At 42.6% G+C, this 18,725-nt stretch overlaps 1 protein-coding gene across 1 annotated transcript in view; it reads left to right on the top strand.

The window, feature by feature from the left end:
* The window catches only part of LOC135226936 (uncharacterized), a 430,036-nt gene that overhangs the window by 216,172 nt on the left and 195,139 nt on the right, over window positions 1-18,725 (top strand). Inside the window, exons 19-21 of the mRNA XM_064266617.1 lie at window positions 21-5,140; window positions 5,327-5,454; window positions 5,609-5,725. Coding sequence (XP_064122687.1) covers window positions 21-5,140; window positions 5,327-5,454; window positions 5,609-5,725 — 5,365 coding nt within the window. The remainder of the gene's footprint in view (window positions 1-20; window positions 5,141-5,326; window positions 5,455-5,608; window positions 5,726-18,725) is intronic.

The raw sequence follows: 18,725 nt of genomic DNA, 5'->3' as shown, positions 1-18,725 counted from the left end.
AGAGATTCCAAAATTGCCAGAACCAAGCACCCAACTGAAAGCTCTGTAGATAAAGCAGACAAGTCTAGTGTTAATATTCTGAATGAGAAAAGTCACAGTAAAGTAAGTAATGATGAGCTGAAAAAGGGGACATATGATTGTGAAGAAGCCAACTCAGAAGAGCAGGATGGCAAATTGATAGCTCAGAAGAAGGTGGAGGTGGACTTGGCATTAGGAAGTTTACCTCAAACAGGTGGAAAGGACAAGAGCTCTCTTGAGGATAAGTCATTGGCACAAGTTAATAGTGGACCATTTCAGATAACCATTTCAAGAGATCTGGTCAACATTGAAAATATTAAGAGCACTAAAGTTAGCATTTTCAGTGATGGACAAGAGGTGACTGCCCAAGGCAGTGGCTTAACAGTGTCAGTAGAGCCACAGCCTCCTGCTGCTTCAGATAGTGCAAATAGGTCTGTTTCCAAAATGCATGCAGCACTGGAAATTGATTGTGAAAAACCAGAAACCTCAACTTCTGTGGATCATACTTTCAGTGAGTGTAGTCATAGGGACTCTCAAAAGTGTAATTTAGATGAGACAAAGGATGCATTTTTAGGTACAGAAAAGGTCCGTCAGTCTGGGTCTTGTGCAGATCTAGCAATAAAGAAATCAGTTGTAAATGAGGAGCACAGTGTCAGTGAAGACTTAGCTGTTACAGAATGGTCTTCCAATATTGACGGTACTGCTGCAGTGTTTAAAGAAGCTAGAGAGTCATGTTCAAAAACTTTGAATTCTGATGTGGTGAATGAAACAACTAGGGCCAGTAATGATGGAAGTATAAAGGATAAAGCCATAACATCATGCAAAAATAAAGATGGTTCTTATGTAGAATCTGAAACTTGTAGAAGCTTGGATGATAATGGAAAAATTGATATTGAAAATAGCAAAGAAGGCTCTTGCAAGGAAAAAGGGAATAGTAAAATTGTAGATAAAACAAGTAGTCATTCTTCAATTGGTGAAAGTACATTTCCTATGTCTGATCCTAAGGCTCTTTCAGAAAAAAACAATTTGCTTAATGAAAATAAACAGAAAGCATCTAAAAATTCTTGTGGTGGAAAAGCTTCTTCAAGTGATAAAAGTAGTAAAAAACATCTCAGTAAGAGTAAAGACCATCACAGCAGTACTGAGAAACCTTCTAGTGGAAAGAGCAGTAGTGGTACTTCCAAAAATAGTTCAAGAAGTAGTTCTTTGGAGAGTAGAAGTTCTAGAAGTTCTGTTCCTCGAAGTAAGGAAAAGTCTCATAGGTCGTCATCATACGAAAAACCATATCAAGAGCATGATATAAGTAATTCTAAAAAACCTACAGGTCATGTGAAGATTGATAAATCTTATTCAGAAAGTGACAGAAGTTCTTATAAAAAAGATAAAGTAAGAAAATCTGATTCTAAGCAAGATCTTTCAAAAATTAAAGAAAACAGTTCAATTAAAAAGACTAGTGATAGCAGAGAAACAAACAAAGATGTGGAAAGGAAGACTCCCAGAATCAAAAGAGAAGATAGTCAGAAAGAAAAGGGAGATGAAAAAAAGAAAGAGGACAAGTTCCGGGTGGAAAAAGAAAAGATTGAAGATACCCCTAAGAAAGAAGGGAAAGTGTCTGTTGATCAAACAAAGACAGTAACAAAAAGAGTGGCAAAAAAGGCTGAAGACAAGAGTATCATCTCAACAGGTTTTGATAGGGAGATGGCAAAAATATTTGGTGAGGATTACAACACAAAACCTAAAAAGAAGAAAAAGAAAGTACCTTCTCTTGTGCAGAAAGACAAACCACCATCTGAAAATAAACTGCATGAAGTAACAGAAAAGAGTAAAGAAGTTAAGGAGAATTTCAGTACTGGAATTGTACCCTGTATAACAGGAATTAAAGTTTGTAATGAAAAGATTCCTGATTCCAAAAAAATTGATAAAAAAAGAACAGACTTAAAAGTCAATAAGGGAAATACGGAAAAACTAATTTGTAGTACAAGTAAAGATAAAACAAAAGGAACCAACAGTGAATCTTCAGAGAAATTAAGTCAGTCAGAAAATAAAAAACACAACAAAGAGATGCTTGACAAACAAAAACCACAGTTAGGATCCAAGATGAAAGACCATGGAAAAAGTTTTGATAAAAAGGAGAAAGACAGCAAAGCCAGAGATTTTGTGACACCTTTAGGAAAGGCAGATCAGAATGTATGTGGTAATTCTAGCTCAGAAGGGAATCCTATGAAAATTCACAATACAGAGAATAAAAATGATAGTGAAGAGGTCTCAGTCCCAGACAAAAAAGATTTCTTGTCTGTAGCTGACAAGAACAAAAACAAAACAAGCACAAAAAAGACACACAGACAAGAAAGTTTGAAGGAGCCCCTTGCTCAGAAAAAAAATAAAAATCCTTCAGAAAATTCTTGCAGAAATCCTAGTGTGAATTCGTGTAGCAAAGCTAAAGTATTTACAACATCCAAAGAAAAACACCATTCATGTATGCAGGAGCCCAGCAGAGATAAGATTGATTTGGATAAAAGTGGCGTCACGAGTGTACATCCAGCAAAAATTGAAAGCCATGATACTTTGCCATTGACTCAGAAGAATGAAATGCCCTTGGAACCTTGCAAGGGGCCATTAGGGGAATTGTCTTCCTTGGCTGCAAAGAGTGATTGCACTTCAACACATGACCCTAAAGTCACAGATTATGAAAACGTGAGTATTGAAAACTTGCGCAAATCCTCAGATAAGATTAATCCACCAGAAAAGCTCAGTAGTGTTCAAGGATGTTTTGAAAAACGTGGTGATGTTACTGGTGGTGCCAACTTGCCACCTAAGTTTGATTCTAGCCAAAATGGGGATGGAAAAATACTCTTAGTAACCACAGAGAATAGTTCTGTTAGCAAAGGCAAAAAGCGAATTAGTCGTTGGGATGTTAAGGATAAAAATTCAAGTATAACAGCAGTGACAAAGAAAAGTCGTTGGGATCAAAGTGACAGCAACGCTAGTGGCCAAGAGGCAGCAAAACAAGAGGCAGCAAGTGAAAAAAGAAAAAGATTAAAGCAGATGGTTGCCAACTTGTTTGAAGATTGTGAAAATGAAAATCCCTCGTGTAGACAACAAATGCGTGGCTCAAGTTTGAGGAAGCAGCTGACAGAGTTGTTTGGCCATTCATCCCTTGCTGAAAAGAATGAAGTTTCTGAGGAATACAAACCTCAACCTTCAACATCTAAAGATAAAGTAGGATCGAAGACCATGTTCAAGGAATCCTTAGAGTCTTTATTTGAACCTAGCTCCACTTTTGGTGTAAAGGAAACCAACATGAGATCTAATTGGAAAGAGGATACAGAAAATGAATATCAGCCAACAACAATAGTTAAATCATGTACAAAGGCTGAATACAACCCTTCTTCAATATCTAAGGAAAGGTTAGAAGTAGAGTATAAACCAACATCCTCTACTAAAGTAAGAGTTAAACCTGATGATAAAGGGAGACCACATGTCCTGAATGATGACACAAAGGGAAAATATAAATCTAGCATGAAGCCTAACTCCAAAACTACTTCAGACACACTTGATAAAAAGTCATTGAAATATAGTAAAACAAAGTGTGATTCTATGCGTAAAAAATGCCTGGGACTGGGAGATGTCTCCAGCATAAAAGATGCCAAGACTGTGTGTAGTGCTACCGATGATGAATATTGCCCTCTTCCATTTGGTCTTGGTAAACCTTGTCCTGAATACATTCCAAGTGATATATCTGATATTAAATCCAACAAGCCTTTAGATGACTTGGAAAGTCATGAAGAATATGTTCCTCTACCAGCAAAGGCAATTTCATATGGAATTAGTTACAATGCATCTGGTGAAGAAAAACCATCAAAAATTTCTGTCCCTGAGGCAAACACTTTAGTACCCATTTCTTATGGTGCGGGAAGTACTGGCTTGGGTTTCTACCGTGAGCAGGGTAACAGTGAGAGTACTCAGAGTAAAGAAGGGGAAAGTTCTGTCAAAGATAAAGGAAGATCAAGTAAAAAGAGACAAGAACCATACAAGAACCTTGGAAATAACAAACCTAAGTTGAAAACTTCATTTTCTTCTACAAACGCTTCAGATTCAGTTGTTCTGGTTTACTGTCCACCCCCACCAAGTTGTGATGATATCATTAATAGCCTTGCAGATTATAATATTCCAGATGTTATAAATCCAGGTGCATTTTGTAGTAACAGACTTGATATTCCTGCCAAACCAATGGAAGTTGGAGGGCAAGTTCTGAAGTTAAAATCCAAAGAAGTTTCAGATTTTGAAAGTTTTGAGGGTCCTCATCAAAATAATGGGCTTTACAACTGGCGTTTATTGCTGAGCAGCATGAATTCTGATTGTGCTGGACCATCTACTCAGGAATTAAGTGTGAATAAAAAGGACAAAAATACTTCAAAGTCTATCATGACTCCTGTAAAAGTTCCACCTTCGCCATCAGAGGTGATGAAGTGGGCGGAAGCTCGCAAGATACTAAAGTCTATGAAAAAGAAGGATGAAGATGGAGATGATGGTGGCTCATCCTCAAAATCTGACAAAAAGGTGGATTCAAATAAAAAATCATCCACTTCACTGCCTCCTGGTTCCAATGGTGTTGGTAATGGAAGTATGCAGAAAAATTCAAGTGGACAAAATAACCAACAGTCTAGAGATGGTAATGTCTCTCTGACTCAAAGTTTATCAAGCAGTGCTTTATCCCAGCAGCGTCACCACACAAGTACACCACAGCCACAGAAATTCTCAAAGTTAACACCTCTTCATTTAACACCCATTGGTGGAGACTCCTCTGGTAATGAGAAGACCCCATCTCCTGCATTTCTTAGCAAGAGAAAACCAAAGCGCAGAGTCTCATGGGAAGATGGTAGCCCATCTGTAAAGCCTTCTTTGTTGAAGAAGAGGAGGATCTCTTATGAGGGCTTGCCTGTTTTACATGAAGAAACTCCAGAAGTCAGTGAACCAAAGAAAAGTTTGGTGAGGCGTGTGTCTTTTTCTGGCATAACTCAACCAGCAGGTGGTTTCAAAGTTACAGAAGTTCAAGATCACAGTAAAGCTGAAGAACTGAAGCCCATGCCAGAGAGTCCTGAATCTGCTAAAGAGTGCACAAGTAAGTCACTAAGGTTTAAGAATTGTGATGAGGGGCAGTTACTTGTTATAAATTGCAAAATTGGCCTTCTAAAACTTGAGATGTATTATATTTTTTTGTGAGTTTTGAATGGAAATACCTCTTATGGAAATACTTGCTAGCTGTGATGAAGTACATATTTACATCATGTTGCTGTCCTTTTTAAAGGTGAGAAAGGTGAAGATTTGGATTCAACTTTAGTGACCCAAGTTGCTGACCCAGACATAGAATCAAGCCCTGAAACTATAATAAGTTCATCACGCTCATTAGATTTAACACTCTCATTGTCTACTAAGGTAAAGTTTATTTTTTTACTCTGATTTTGTTCAGCTTTACTGCATGATGCATTAGTCATGATTACAGTTGATTATCTTTTATTGTTAGCCCTAGAAATATACTTAACAAGGTACTGCACTATATAGTTACATTTCTTACATCATTTGATAACAGGCAGCTTCACAACCATCTAGTCAGATGTCTGACTCTTCTTTAAGACGTCAACTGATGGACACTCAGTTCCGACAACAGTTCCTTAGCTTCTCACAAGTTCCTTCAGGCTCTTCGCAGGTAAATGAGTACTTTACTTTGATATTTCGAATTTGCATAATAGCTTTAAGCATGATGCATTTACAAAGTATTCCTTGGAGATATATCTTAGGGATGTATGTGTCAGCTTTCTGTTTTTTATAGGTCTAGTTGATAGGTTTCCAAAGATTAAAATTTCATATTTAAGAGAGTTTGCAGTTTTCAAGTTGCTGTAACTTTGAATAGCTTTCTTTAGTTAACTTGCATGAGTTTATGATACAATGAATAGTAGCACAGAATAAGAGTAAGGACCACATCCTCTTGTTGCTGATTCTGATAGTTTAATAAAGCATCAGACTCGTTTCTAGGCTTGTGTACAGTATAATTGATGAGTTTGTTGATAAATAAGAGGTGGAATTCTGATCAAGATTAAGTTCGAGAAGCTGACAACAAAACAAGAAGTGACCAAAGAAAACCAATGAAAAGGAAAGGCAAAAAGCATAGTTGGGCCAAACAGAAATTGCCTTGTAAGGCAAACTCTAAATTGTAACCCCCATGAGAATGGAATTTGACAAATGTAAAAAAAAATATTGAATAATGAAATGAACTGCTTTTACAGAAAATTTATTTGTTACAAACCCATTAATCATAAGTAGCCTTATTCCAGAAAACTTCCCAGTGCCACTGATATAGATCTTGAAAAATGAAAGAATCTCAGTTGAGAAGAGTGTAAGAAAGGGAGAATGGTGCTGAAACTATCTGATTGAGTTTGTACACCTACAGAACTTCATTGTGACAAATTTTTAATTTGGTATTTTCCATAAATTACAAATCTGCGGTCTTAACGTGTATGGCCTACCTCAGGCCACCCTTCATTCAGTTACCTGGGCTGGAAGAAAACTGGTAAGCCACTGCGTAGTTGGGTTGAATCAGGTTGGGCTGCTTCCTCCTCCTACTCCCCAGCAGAGGATCCAGTGGTTCAGGACAGTAACCCTGGCCTATCGGTCTGAGTGAACACAACCAGAGAAACAATGGCAGGTTGTTTTAGGCCTGTTGACTTCTTTAGAGAAACTGGTTCCTCTTGGTCGTCTATATCTATGCTCGCTACAATGGAGACTTAAAGTATTTTGGTCCCCGGCAAGAAATTCCCCTCTCAAGCATGTCCCTTTGTCGTCAGAGGTGAGAAGCCACCTACTGTGGTGGTTGGATTTCAGCAATCTGACAGTGGGGATGCCCCTCCATTCACCCTCTTCGGACTTTTAATGATCTTAGACGCTTCTTCTGAAGGTAGGGGGCTCACCTAGAGGAACTTTTGATCTTTGGGGAGTGGAGTCAGCAGGACAGTTGACTATAGATCAATTTGTTGGAGATGAAGTCCGTATTGTTAGCACTTCAGCAATTTCAAGAGAGGGTGGAAGGGCACTCCATTGTCGTGATGTTGGACAACACAACAGTAGTAGCTTACATGAACAAGCAAGGGGGGCCAGACTGGTGTCTTGCCAACTTTACCTAATAACAGTCCAGTTGCATCAGATCAATGAATTCACATGATGAAGGACTGAATCGGCATGACTGGAGCATGGCAACTTGAAGTCTTTACATCCTTCTTAGGGGCCAAAGGCCTTTTGATACTTGTAGGAGAGATCATGGAAGGAATTTCAGTCCTCTTAGAAAGATTATTGAACTGACGAATCAGATCCATAACCTTTGCTTAAGAGGAAAGGAAATTCTGGTTATCCAAATCCTCCACCTTGTGTGGGATCTGATCACCCAAAGTGGAGGGAACAGGAAGATCCCGAAGTCTCGCTCTGGAAGTTGAAGAACCTTTTTTGCCCAACGAACTTGAATCTTCCTACAGCCTGGTCTTGTTATATACACAGCCCTGGGAAGACAAAGGTTGGCTGTGGTCTCTGGTCATTGATTTTGAATGTGAACATCAGCCATGGTCTCTGCTACCCGATTCTGAATGAGAACATCATATTCTCCTCATGTCTGACTGTTCCGGAAACAAATCACAACTGTGCCTACCCCAGCTCCTTAGGTTGTGATCACTGATGAGAAACCATGAACACTACTGGGGTCAAGACCTGGGTTGATGGCCCGATGGATGACTACTATCCCCATCTTCTATAGGCCTAGCAACTGTGTGGACGTTTACCTCTGCACGATTGTTATTAGGAGAATCTGTAACCTAGATCTCTTGATTGGAGCATTGACATCCTTCCTCTGAACTTAAATAGGTCAAACAGGAGTGAGGTCTGTGAATCCGTGGCAGATGTACAAACGCTACAATCCACATAGTACATCTGTATGGCACTTGCAGACATCCCATCATCATCCATGGCCAAATAGTCACTACCAAGAACCAAGGCGGAAGCAGTTTGAATATCCACTACGTCCGTTGCCTTCTGAGGATGAACAAACATGGGAGAACCACAGCCATGAGCAGCTGATGACTTTGAAGCCACTGCTTATTCTGGAACATGTCTTGAAGAAGAAGTAGTCCTTCATTTCTTAGCACTAGGATCAGACACAAAGTCCCTAATTCTCCAACGCTTGACCGGAGAATGAACAGTGTTCCTCCCATATTCACTAGGGATGCATATCAGACCTCCCCCCCCACCCCCCACTGCGAATAGCTAGAACCTGCGAATACTTGGAACTCCCCCTCTAAAAATGCTTATAACTACCTATCTTCAATGTGTAAACACCAATGTGTATCCCTAAAAGTATCATCCTACATCAAATATATTAAAATATCATCCTATTATGGTACATATTAATCTTTAAATTATTTTTGATACTATTTCAGAGTAAATCTTACATTTTAGGGTTAAAAATACATATGTACGTACTGTATGACTTAACGTACATGAAAATAATCCAGTCCCCCCCATAAGTATTCAGTCATGCACGTTTTCTTTCATACAGTTACTTTGTTCATATACGGAACAAACCTTCGGTCTTAACATTAGGATTTACTAGCGCCAAGCTGGAAACCGGTAGAATTAAAATTACACTTGTGAGATCCAGAGACCATTGGCATCTATACCAGGTCACGGGACATGTATACCCAGAATGCCCTCGGCGTCGTGTGACCCATCAGTTATTTTCCTACCGCCTTTAAGATACGACGTGTTTACTGTCTATCTGATTTAAAGCCGGTTTTCAGTTTGCCAGTTTTTTATCCATTTCATTTTTCATTTTCTTATTACACTTTCTTTCTCCGAGTGTGCTCAGTGTGAGTGTGATCGGTAAGAGTGTATAAGTGGTATGATGGAGATTTTCGCCTCAACATCGGGATCGTCTGCCGTTTCGAAGAGGAGACAAAGGAAATGCCCAGGAGTCAGTGGCTTTCCATGTTCTAGATTTCTAACTTCGGTGTCGACGGATCCTCATCCAACGTGTAGTAGGTGCAGGGAAAACGTATGTACGATTACTAATCCATGTTCTGTTTGTCGGGGTTGGTCGGTGGAACAGTGGAAAAAGTTCTATGAGAAAGGCCAATACAAAAGGAAGGTGGTGACGGCATCTTTGGATGACCAAACCTTACCAGCTTCTTTTGTATCGGCAATAAACCAGACTGCTCCATATGTTTCTCCACCTGCTTTTGATTTGTCCCATACCCCTTCGGTTTCTCCTAGCGATTCATTATCGGAAACGTCAGGAGGGGTCTTTGGTAGTTTTATGCATAATATGCACGCTCCTTTGTTCCCAGCAGGTAGAGGGGGAGCATCGCCATCTTTGTTCCAGACGCCGGCTCCTGAAGCGCATAGGTTGGACGGTACGTGGTCAGCGCTAGGCCTACCAGGCGTACCAACCTTGGATGGTTTGCTTCCGCATTATATGGTGTCACGGTTCCAGCAGGGTCCGGCAGCGCTGAATGTTTCTCATCCCCCCGGCTTGCAATTTATGGGAAATAATGCCGCTACTACGCCATCAAATTCTATGTTTGCAGCGATGCAGAACGTGGGAGGTAGTTTGGCAGCAAACGTGCGGTTGCCAGCAGAAGCCGCATAGTCTCTCCCTACAAGATTGGTGGCGTCACAACATACATCACACACTGATATGGCAGGCGCGATGACGTCACAGACTGCTTCTCGGCCTGTTTCGCTGCACCCGGACTCAAATACGCCTTCTGACTCGGCAATACAAACTGTAATGCAGAAATTACCGGATATAGAGAAGAGAATGGATAAGAGAGACAAAAAGAAAATGTGTGATTCGCCTTCTTCGTCGTCTTCCTCTAGTTTGGCGTCATCGCTAAGTCCAATGACGACACGGCGAGCGCCAGTCAAGCGTTAGAGGATTCGGGATTTTGCGACTGATCCTTGGACTAAGAGGAGAAGAGTGAATTCTTCTTGATCTTCAGACCAGGACTGTCGTATCCCAGTCAGCAGGAAGGTCAAGAAGTCAGTGGCTGGTAAGCATAAAGCTAGTGGACGAAGCCGTTTGCAAGAGCCCGAACAAGCGAGACAGGCGACGGTCAACGGACTAGCGGCCGACGCGGAGTTGCCAGTTCGGGTGACAAAGACTGCGATACCGCTGGTAAAATCGACGTTGGCGGCGAAGGGTGCAACAGAGGATAGAATGCAGGTTCCAGTTTCGCCCGTAAGGCCATTCAAAATACGCACAGGATGATAAGGCTCCTGTTAAAAGTACGAAAAATAGGGAGTTGGCAACCTCGTCGGATACGTTCGTGGAAGGCAGTGTCCGTCTGGATGAAAGGTCGAGGCCGAGTTCTCCAACTCTTGAAAACGATACCAATCCTAATAGAGACGAAGTTGTATCAGTTTCAAGGGAGCCTTCATCTTGGAGATCTAGACGAGATTCTCGCTCTAGATCCGTGGGCAGAGAAAGAGTGAGGCGTTCTCGTTCCCCTACTGACTATTCGGGATCGAGCCAACGGTGGCCATCAAAGATCAAAGAGACCGCGGCCGTAGGCAGGCGGCCGTGGAATTCCTGGCCGTTTGTCAGAAGATAGGGGTGAGAAAACATCCCCTGTGACGGAGAACAGTACTTTAGAGCCGGAGGAAGGAGAAAACCAAGAGTTTCTGGCCTCTTATGCAGAGGTGATTGATTTGATTCGTCAATTCAATAACCTTTCGGAGAAGACAGAAACACCTGCCAGTATGCTTCCTCCAGGAATCGACATGGTATTTGGATTAAAAAGGGATACCAAGGTGTCGTATGAACTGCCTTGTTCTAGTCATGCGGATTCTGTCTTACAACACGTAAACGCAAACATTGCAGGAAGGGATAATTCCTTAAGATCTAATAGATCATTTAAATTTATTCCTCCTCCAATGATGAAGCAAGGGAAATATTATACGACACTGAAGGTCCCTTTGCTGTCTAGACAAGTGAACCCTAATGTTGTAAGATTAAGGCCTGGATTAACCTTGGATCAGGTTAAAATGGAGTGCCCTTCGATGACGTACCAAGAGACTGCTACGTTAGAAGCAACAGCTTCTTCTGTCTTTCAGGCTGCGTCTTGGTTAGATCTTTGGTTAAGAGCAGTGGCGAAGATTGCATCCTCGGAAGTGACAAGAAAAGTAGTTGATGAATCATTGTTCATTAGATTACTACAGTCAGGTTCCAAGGCGATTGCGTACCTGACAAACGTAAGTGCCAATGTTTGGGCAAATATCCTGCTAATGAGGAGAGATGCAGCGTTGGCTAGACTAAGCCGCACTGTTGATTTGGATTCCCTGTTAGCGATGAGGAATGGGGATATCTTGGAGTCGCAACTGCTGTTGCCAGAGGTCATACTGGAAGAGGCAATAGATAGAAGAAGGATGGACACTAACGATAGGTTGGTGCAGCAGGCCGTTAGGAAAATGTCTAACAGTCAAGCTACTTTCACAATAGAAACAACAGAGGAAGGGGGAGTAGGGGAAGAGGGAGAGGCTCAAGAAGATAGGATGGACGCCTCTCATCACTCGGCCACACCAGTGGGGGGTTGCCTGGCAAATCACTGGAAGGTGTGGCAGGAACTGGGGGCAGAGCAGTGGGTGGTGGATGTTCTCAGGGTCGGGTATTTGATTCCGTTCGGGGTAACCCCGCCCCTGACAGAACAGCCATTACCCCACTTCGCTTATGTTCAGGAATCTCAGAAGGCCATTATTCTGCAAGACGAAGTGAAGAAGATGACGGAAAAAGGAGCTGTGGAACAAGTATGCAGTCTGTCGAAAGGCTTCTACAGCAGGATTTTCCTGGTACCCAAAGCCAACGGGGAGTGGAAGACAGTAATAGACCTGTCAACTTTGAATCTGTTTATAAGGAAAACAGTTTCAAAATGAAAACTCCAAAAACGGTTCTACAAGCGGTCAGGATCGTGGACTTTATGCTGACAGTCGATCTGAAGGACGCACACTTTCAGATACCAGTCCATCAGTCTTCAAGGAAATTTCTCCGCTTCATTCTTGCAGGGAAAGCTTTCGAATTCAAGGTCCTGTGCTTTGGATTGACAACGTCTCCTCAAGTTTTTACAAGAGCGTTCACTCTCATGTCGACGTGGGCGCATGCTCAGGGGATCAGGCTAATAAGATATCTGGACGATTGACTGGTGATAGCGAAGTCCAGAGAGAAATTACTCAGGGACAGGGCGACCCTCCTGCAGTTTTGTCACAGCCTAGGTGTTGTGATAAATCAGGAGAAGTCGCAGTTGGATCCAAGTCAACGTTTGGAGTATCTGGGAATGGTTATAGACACAACAGAAGCCAAAGTATTCCCGACAGACCAAAGAATAGAGAAATGCAAACAAGTGGTGAATGCCTTTCTGGGAAAACAAACACAGCCAGCAAGGCAGTGGCAGGTAGTACTGGGAATCCTAACTTCCCAGAAGCTAGTACCACAAGGAAGGCTACACCTTCGGTCTCTACAATGGAGGATGAAGGAGTTTTGGTCACCAATAGATCAGCCGTACAAGCAAATTCCCTTGTCGGCAGAAGTGAGGAAAGACTTACTCTGGTGGGTGAACCACGACAATCTGACAGTGGGCGTCCCCCTTCAACAATCCTCCCCGGACCTCTTGCTGTTCTCAGATGCTTCACTAGAAGGCTGGGGAGCCCATATGGAGGAGTTGATGGTGTTAGCAAAATGGAGTTGCAAGGACAGGGAACTCCATATAAACGTGCTGGAGTTAAAAGCAGCATTTCTAGCTCTACAGGAATTCAGGGAGGGAGTAAAGGGACATTCAGTGGTATTGATGTCAGACAACACACACTAGTAGCTTATATAAACAAACAAGGAGGCCTAGTTTCTCGGCAGTTACGTGTGATGACAGTTCAACTTCATCAGTGTGCTGTAGAGAACCTGGTAGACATCAGGGCCAGGTATATTCCGGGAAAAAGACACATAGTGGCCGACAAGTTGAGCCGCAGGGATCAGATTCTGGGAACGGAGTGGTCCTTGCACCAACAGGTAATGGACAGGATGCTCATGTTGTGGGAAGGGCCGATCATAGACCTATTCGCAACCAGGTACGACAAAAAGTTGGAAGTGTATTGTTCGGTAGTCCCAGACGCAGAGGCAGTAGCAGAAAATATGCTACAACACCCTTGGGACAATCTGGACGTGTACGCATTTCCTCCATTTTGTCTAATCCGTCAGGTTCTGAACAGGGTAATGCGGTCTCAGAACCTCAAGGTGACCCTGGTAGCTCCGTTATGGCCGAAAGCAGAGTGGTTTCCAGACCTACTGGAACTCCTAATAGATGTGCCGAGAGTGTTACCCACATGGAGCAACCTACTGTGTCAGCACATGGAGAGGTACCACCAGTCGGTGAAGTCCCTATCGCTTCACGGGTGGAGACTGTCAAGTATCTCTTCCGAGCAAGAGGGTTTTCGCAGAAAGCAGCAACTCAGATGGCAGGAAATATCAGAAAATCATCTGCGGCAGTATACCAAGGAAAGTGGTCAGCATACTGTGATTGGTGTCGTAGAGGGAACTTGTCTCCACTCGGTACCACTATTCAGCAGTTAGCAGACTTTCTGGTATATCTCAGAACAGAAAAGCATATGTCTGTATCTGCAGTGAAGGGGTACAGGGCTACTCTAGCCTTAGTCTACGAATGAAAGGGGTGGACATTTCCTCTTCATGGGAGTTGGCCATGCTGATGAGGAGCGTTGAACAGTCATGTCCACCAAAGGAACTAAAAGCCCCAGATTGGGATCTGACCATGGTACTGAGTAGTCTGACAAAACCCCTCTACGAACCACTAAGGCAGTCCACAGATAGCCTGACCCTAAAGACAGTCTTCTTATTGGCCCTGGCTTCAACCAAAAGGGTGGGGGAGCTACATGGTCTATCATATCTCATAAAGCACTCGAGAGGTTGGAGGTCAATGGTATTTGAGTTTGTTCCAGAATTCGTGGCCAAGACCCAAAACCCAACAATAGTGGACGGCAGATTCGACTCCTTTGCCATTTCTGTGTCCCGTCAGGGCACTAAAGGAGTGCTTAAGAAGAACAAGGCACCTCAGGCCGGGGTGCCGGAGGTTGTTCGTAAGTACGGGATGGAACAAGAAGGAAGTGTCCAGGAATACAATATCGTTTTGGCTAAGGGAGACGATCAGAAATGCTTACATGACAGAAGACAGGAGGTCAAATAGCCAGGTGGGAGCTAGAGCTCATGACATCAGGGGCTTGAGTGCTTCTTTGGCATTTAAGAAGAACATGTCTGTGGAGGGAATTCTGAAAGCTGGTGTGTGGAAACGCCAAACAACTTTCACCTAATTTTATTTGAAAGACGTTGCCCATAGATCCTTGGACACTTTTTCCTTGGGTCCATTGGTGGTGGCCCAACAAGTGATATAGCTCATCCAGTACCCCTAGCGGGTCAGTTTGCGTTTAGTCTAAGATGAAGGTATGAAAGTAGAATGAATGGGATGATTGGTCTTTTTTCTTTACTACTTTCTTCCTACTCCTTTAACTACGGGCAATATGAAGGAGGGTACCGTCATATGCTGGAACGGACTAGATGCAGGTGAGGTGGTCAGCCATACTGTGAAGCTATCTTAGGTTATGGTATACTTTTCAGTAGCAACACACCCCTCTAGATAATAGGGAAGAGAGGGGTGAGGGTGGATCCAGTTACAAGGGACAAGAGTAAACCATAGAATGGTATCAACACCCAGCGAGGGAAACCAATAGATACGCTTATATCTTTGGTTCTAGGTTCATTGTCCATTCTCTTAGAATTTCCCTAATGTATTCGGAAATGGATAAGGTGGCAAACTCCCAGTCAGTTGTAGAGACTTACCTCCCTCCAATAAGTAAGTCTGTCCTAATGTTAAGACCGAAGGTTTGTTCCATATATGAACAAATACCAAATTTGTAACTAATTTGTATTTTTCATAACTAACAAACCTGAGGTCTTAACAGGTAAAGGCCCACCTCGAACCACCCCTCTAGCAGTCTAAATTGGGTTAGAAATAAAACTGATGGGTCACAGGACGCCGAGGGCATTCTGGGTATGCATGCCCCGTGACCTGGTATAGATGCCAATAGTCCCTGGATCTCACAAGTGTAATTTTAATTCTACCAGTTTCCAGCTTGGCGCTAGTAAATCCTAATGTTAAGACCTCAGGTTTGTTAGTTATGAAAAATACAAATTAGTTACAAATTGGGTATGTTTAAGTCATCCAGTTTTATTTTTACAAGGGAAACAATTGTATGTAAAATCACAAGAGAGAGAGAGAGAACAAAATACGTATAAACATTAAAAATACATTTTTTACGCTAGTACAACATACATATAAAGGATTTTGACGTAGGAAAAATCTATTTCTGGGCGAGGGGTTTGTGTCACCCAGTGAAATAATCCTTAAGTTCATTATTTCTAAGGTAAGTGAGCTAACACATACCAGAGAAAAATAAATTCAGGAAGATGTCAGTATAACTGACTCGCACACCCTAAATAAAAGAGGGCGTCGGTATGGTATCTGGGGCGAGTGAGACCACTACCACGAACCTCTTGCCATTTAGAACTTCCTACACCAAAATCCCCCTCCTGAGAGAGCCGATCCACAGGCAGAGGCGGCAACTACTACTACTACTACTACGACCCACGCCACGCCAACTGCCGCGCCTCTGGGCTACAGGGCGGGGTCTAGGGGGGATTTCACTGGGCGACACGAACCCCTCGCCCAGAAATAGATTTTTCCTACGTCAAAATCCTTTTTCTGGGCTCAGTTTGTGTCGCTGCGTGAAATAGTACCAGAGAAATAGCACAAGATTGAATAAGGAAGGGTCTCAATGAAACTATAAAGATAAAAACAAACAAGTATAATGTGGAGAATCCAAAAATTACCATACATAAAGTTAACTTGACAAAATTAAAGTGGACTTACAGTTAACTTAAAACTAAACTTATTATTGAAAACTTATCTAGGATAGTGAGTTATAAGTTACATATGAAATTACTCACTATAATCAAAATAATCTTCAAAGATATATACACAAGGTAGGTGTGGTACCCTAGCATTAAAATAAGGAGAGCCACACCCAAAGACATTTCATAATATACAAAATTGTTGTGGGTGCCCCTAGCAAAAAAATAAGGGACATACCACCAAAAGCATAATCATAAGCAGCTAAGGCTAAAGGCTATGTGAAATGTTAGTTGAGGCAGGTAGAAAGGAGATCTGGATCTTCAACTACGACTACTATGCAGTGTCAGGGGAAACTATGTTCCCCCGCTGCCACTGCTGGAAATTTTAAAGATTCCAAGGACTTTAGATAGTGACGCTTAAAAACTGTCGGCGATTTCCAGCCAGTATACTTCTTTAAATCATCAAAATTCATATGCTGAAAATAATTAGTAGAGGTGGCTACTGCCCTGATATCATGGGCTTTTGGAAATGATTCAGGATTTGCTTGCTTAATGAAGTAAAGGATCTGCTGCCTGATCCCTTTAACTGATATAGTGCCACCCTTTTCTCTCATAAAGAGATGACCTGAGGAGGTAGAAGATGTCTTAGACAGAAAGGCTCGTAAGGTCATCACTGGACAAAGAGAAGGGTCTTGTGGGAGAGGGATGACTTTCCAAGGTGCCCACCTCGCTAAAGGATCCTTGTTTTTAGCTAGAAAACTACGATCCGGGGAAAGCAAAACTTCTCCTGAAGGGAGGAATTCTATATGCCCTGCATCTCTGGATAGAGCCGACAGTTCTGAAATTCTGGTCCCTGAAGCCAGACTTAGCAAGAATAGCGTCTTCCTTAGTAGCATTATGAATGAACAGGCGGAGTTGGCAGTGTCTGAAGCCAGTTTGAGGACATCATTTAAAAACCATGATACTAAACTAGGCCTTACAGAAGGTCTAAGTCTAGCACAAGCTTTGGGAATAGACGTAAAGTAAGAGTGTCAAGTTTATTTGAAAACCCAACTGAATGATTTTCTTTAAAGCTGATTTATTAGTTTCAGGAAAGATGCTAACTTCTTAAACGCAGCGTCATACTGCCTCAAGGTTGATTCCCTCTTATCTGATTCTAGGAAAAGGATATTCTGGGGATCAATACCTGCATCTTTTTTAGCCGCAAACTTCATGAAGTCCATAAAGTTAGGGTTTTGAGAATTCCTGAGGAAGCGAACACAGTCCTCATTTGTACTGACTGAGATAGTTTGGGATTGGGAATCCGTTGAGGTTGAAGACCCAATTCCAGAAGCAGAGCGTACCAGTTGCTCTTTGGCCAGTCCGGGGCTACTAGAGCCACTTGTCCCTTGAAAGTCCTGAGTTTGTTCAGAACTTTCAGTAGAAGATTCACTGGAGGAAAGATGTAAATCTTCTTCCATTGATTCCAGTCTATGGACAGTGCGTCTGTGGCATATGCCAGAGGGTCCAGGTTGGGGGCCACATAGCAAGGAAGCTTGTGGTTCGCTTGGGAGGCGAAAAGATCTACTTGGAGACCTGGGACACTCCGGCGTATCCACTGGAACGACTTGTTGTCTAGGGACCATTCTGATTCTAGAGGAACTGACTGAGACAGGGTATCTGCTATCAATTTCCTTACTCCCGCCAAGTGGGTGGAGGACAGATGCCATTTGTATTTGTTCGCTAGAGAGAAAATGGCTATCATTACATGGTTCACATGCCTTGATTTGGATCCTCCCCTGTTGATGCAGTGTACTACTACTGCGCTGTCCAATACCAGTTTTATATGAGAATTCTTTGGTGGAAGGAGCCTCTTCAGAGTGAGAAATACTGCCATAGCCTCCAATACGTTTGTGGAGTTGGCGGAACTGAGGTGACCAAGTTCCCTGAACTTTTTTGAACTGAGAGTATCCTCCCCAGCCGCTTAGCAAGGCGTCTGTGTGGATAGTTAGCGCCGGAGGAGGATATTGAAGAGGAACTGATTTGGACAGGTTCTTTGTCTCCGCCCATGGACGTAGACGATTGCGAAGGATTTGCGGGATTACTGACAACTTGTCCCGAGATTTGACATTTGCTCTTGAGCGCCAAATTCGGTTTATGTCTTTCAGCCTTGCTTTCAGTAAGACGTCCGTCACTGAAGCAAACTGGAGGGAACCTAGGATCCTTTCCTGGTTTCTCCTTGATGCTTGATTGTTCTTTAGGAATTGCCTTACTGACTTGGCTATTTCTTTCCTTTTGACCACCAGAATTGACAGATTGTAGGAGGATAAGTCCCATTGGATGCCTAGCCATTGAAAACGAGACTCCGGAGTGAGCCTGGACTTTGTCCTGTTTATCTGGAACCCTAGATGTTCCAAGAAGTGAATCACCTTGTTTGTGGCTTTGAGGCATTCCTTGACGGTTGACGCCCAAATCAGCCAATCGTCGAGGTACTCTACTACCATTATCCCTTGCGATCTCAGTTGTTGTACTACTACTTCCGCTATTTTCGTGAATACCCTGGGGGCTACATTCAGCCCGAAGGGCATCACTTTGAAAGAGAATGCCTGGTCTCCCAGCTTGAAGCCTAGGTAAGGGTGAAAGTGTCTCGCGATTGGGATATGATAGTATGCGTCTGTAAGATCGATAGAGGTGGTGACGGCCCCACGGGGAAGTAAGGTCCGTACCT

This window comes from Macrobrachium nipponense, chromosome 15, assembly GCF_015104395.2.
Source record: "Macrobrachium nipponense isolate FS-2020 chromosome 15, ASM1510439v2, whole genome shotgun sequence".
Lineage (NCBI taxonomy): Eukaryota > Metazoa > Arthropoda > Malacostraca > Decapoda > Palaemonidae > Macrobrachium > Macrobrachium nipponense.
The sequence above is the reverse complement of the archived record's forward strand: the minus strand, read 5'-3'. Positions and strand labels throughout refer to the sequence as shown.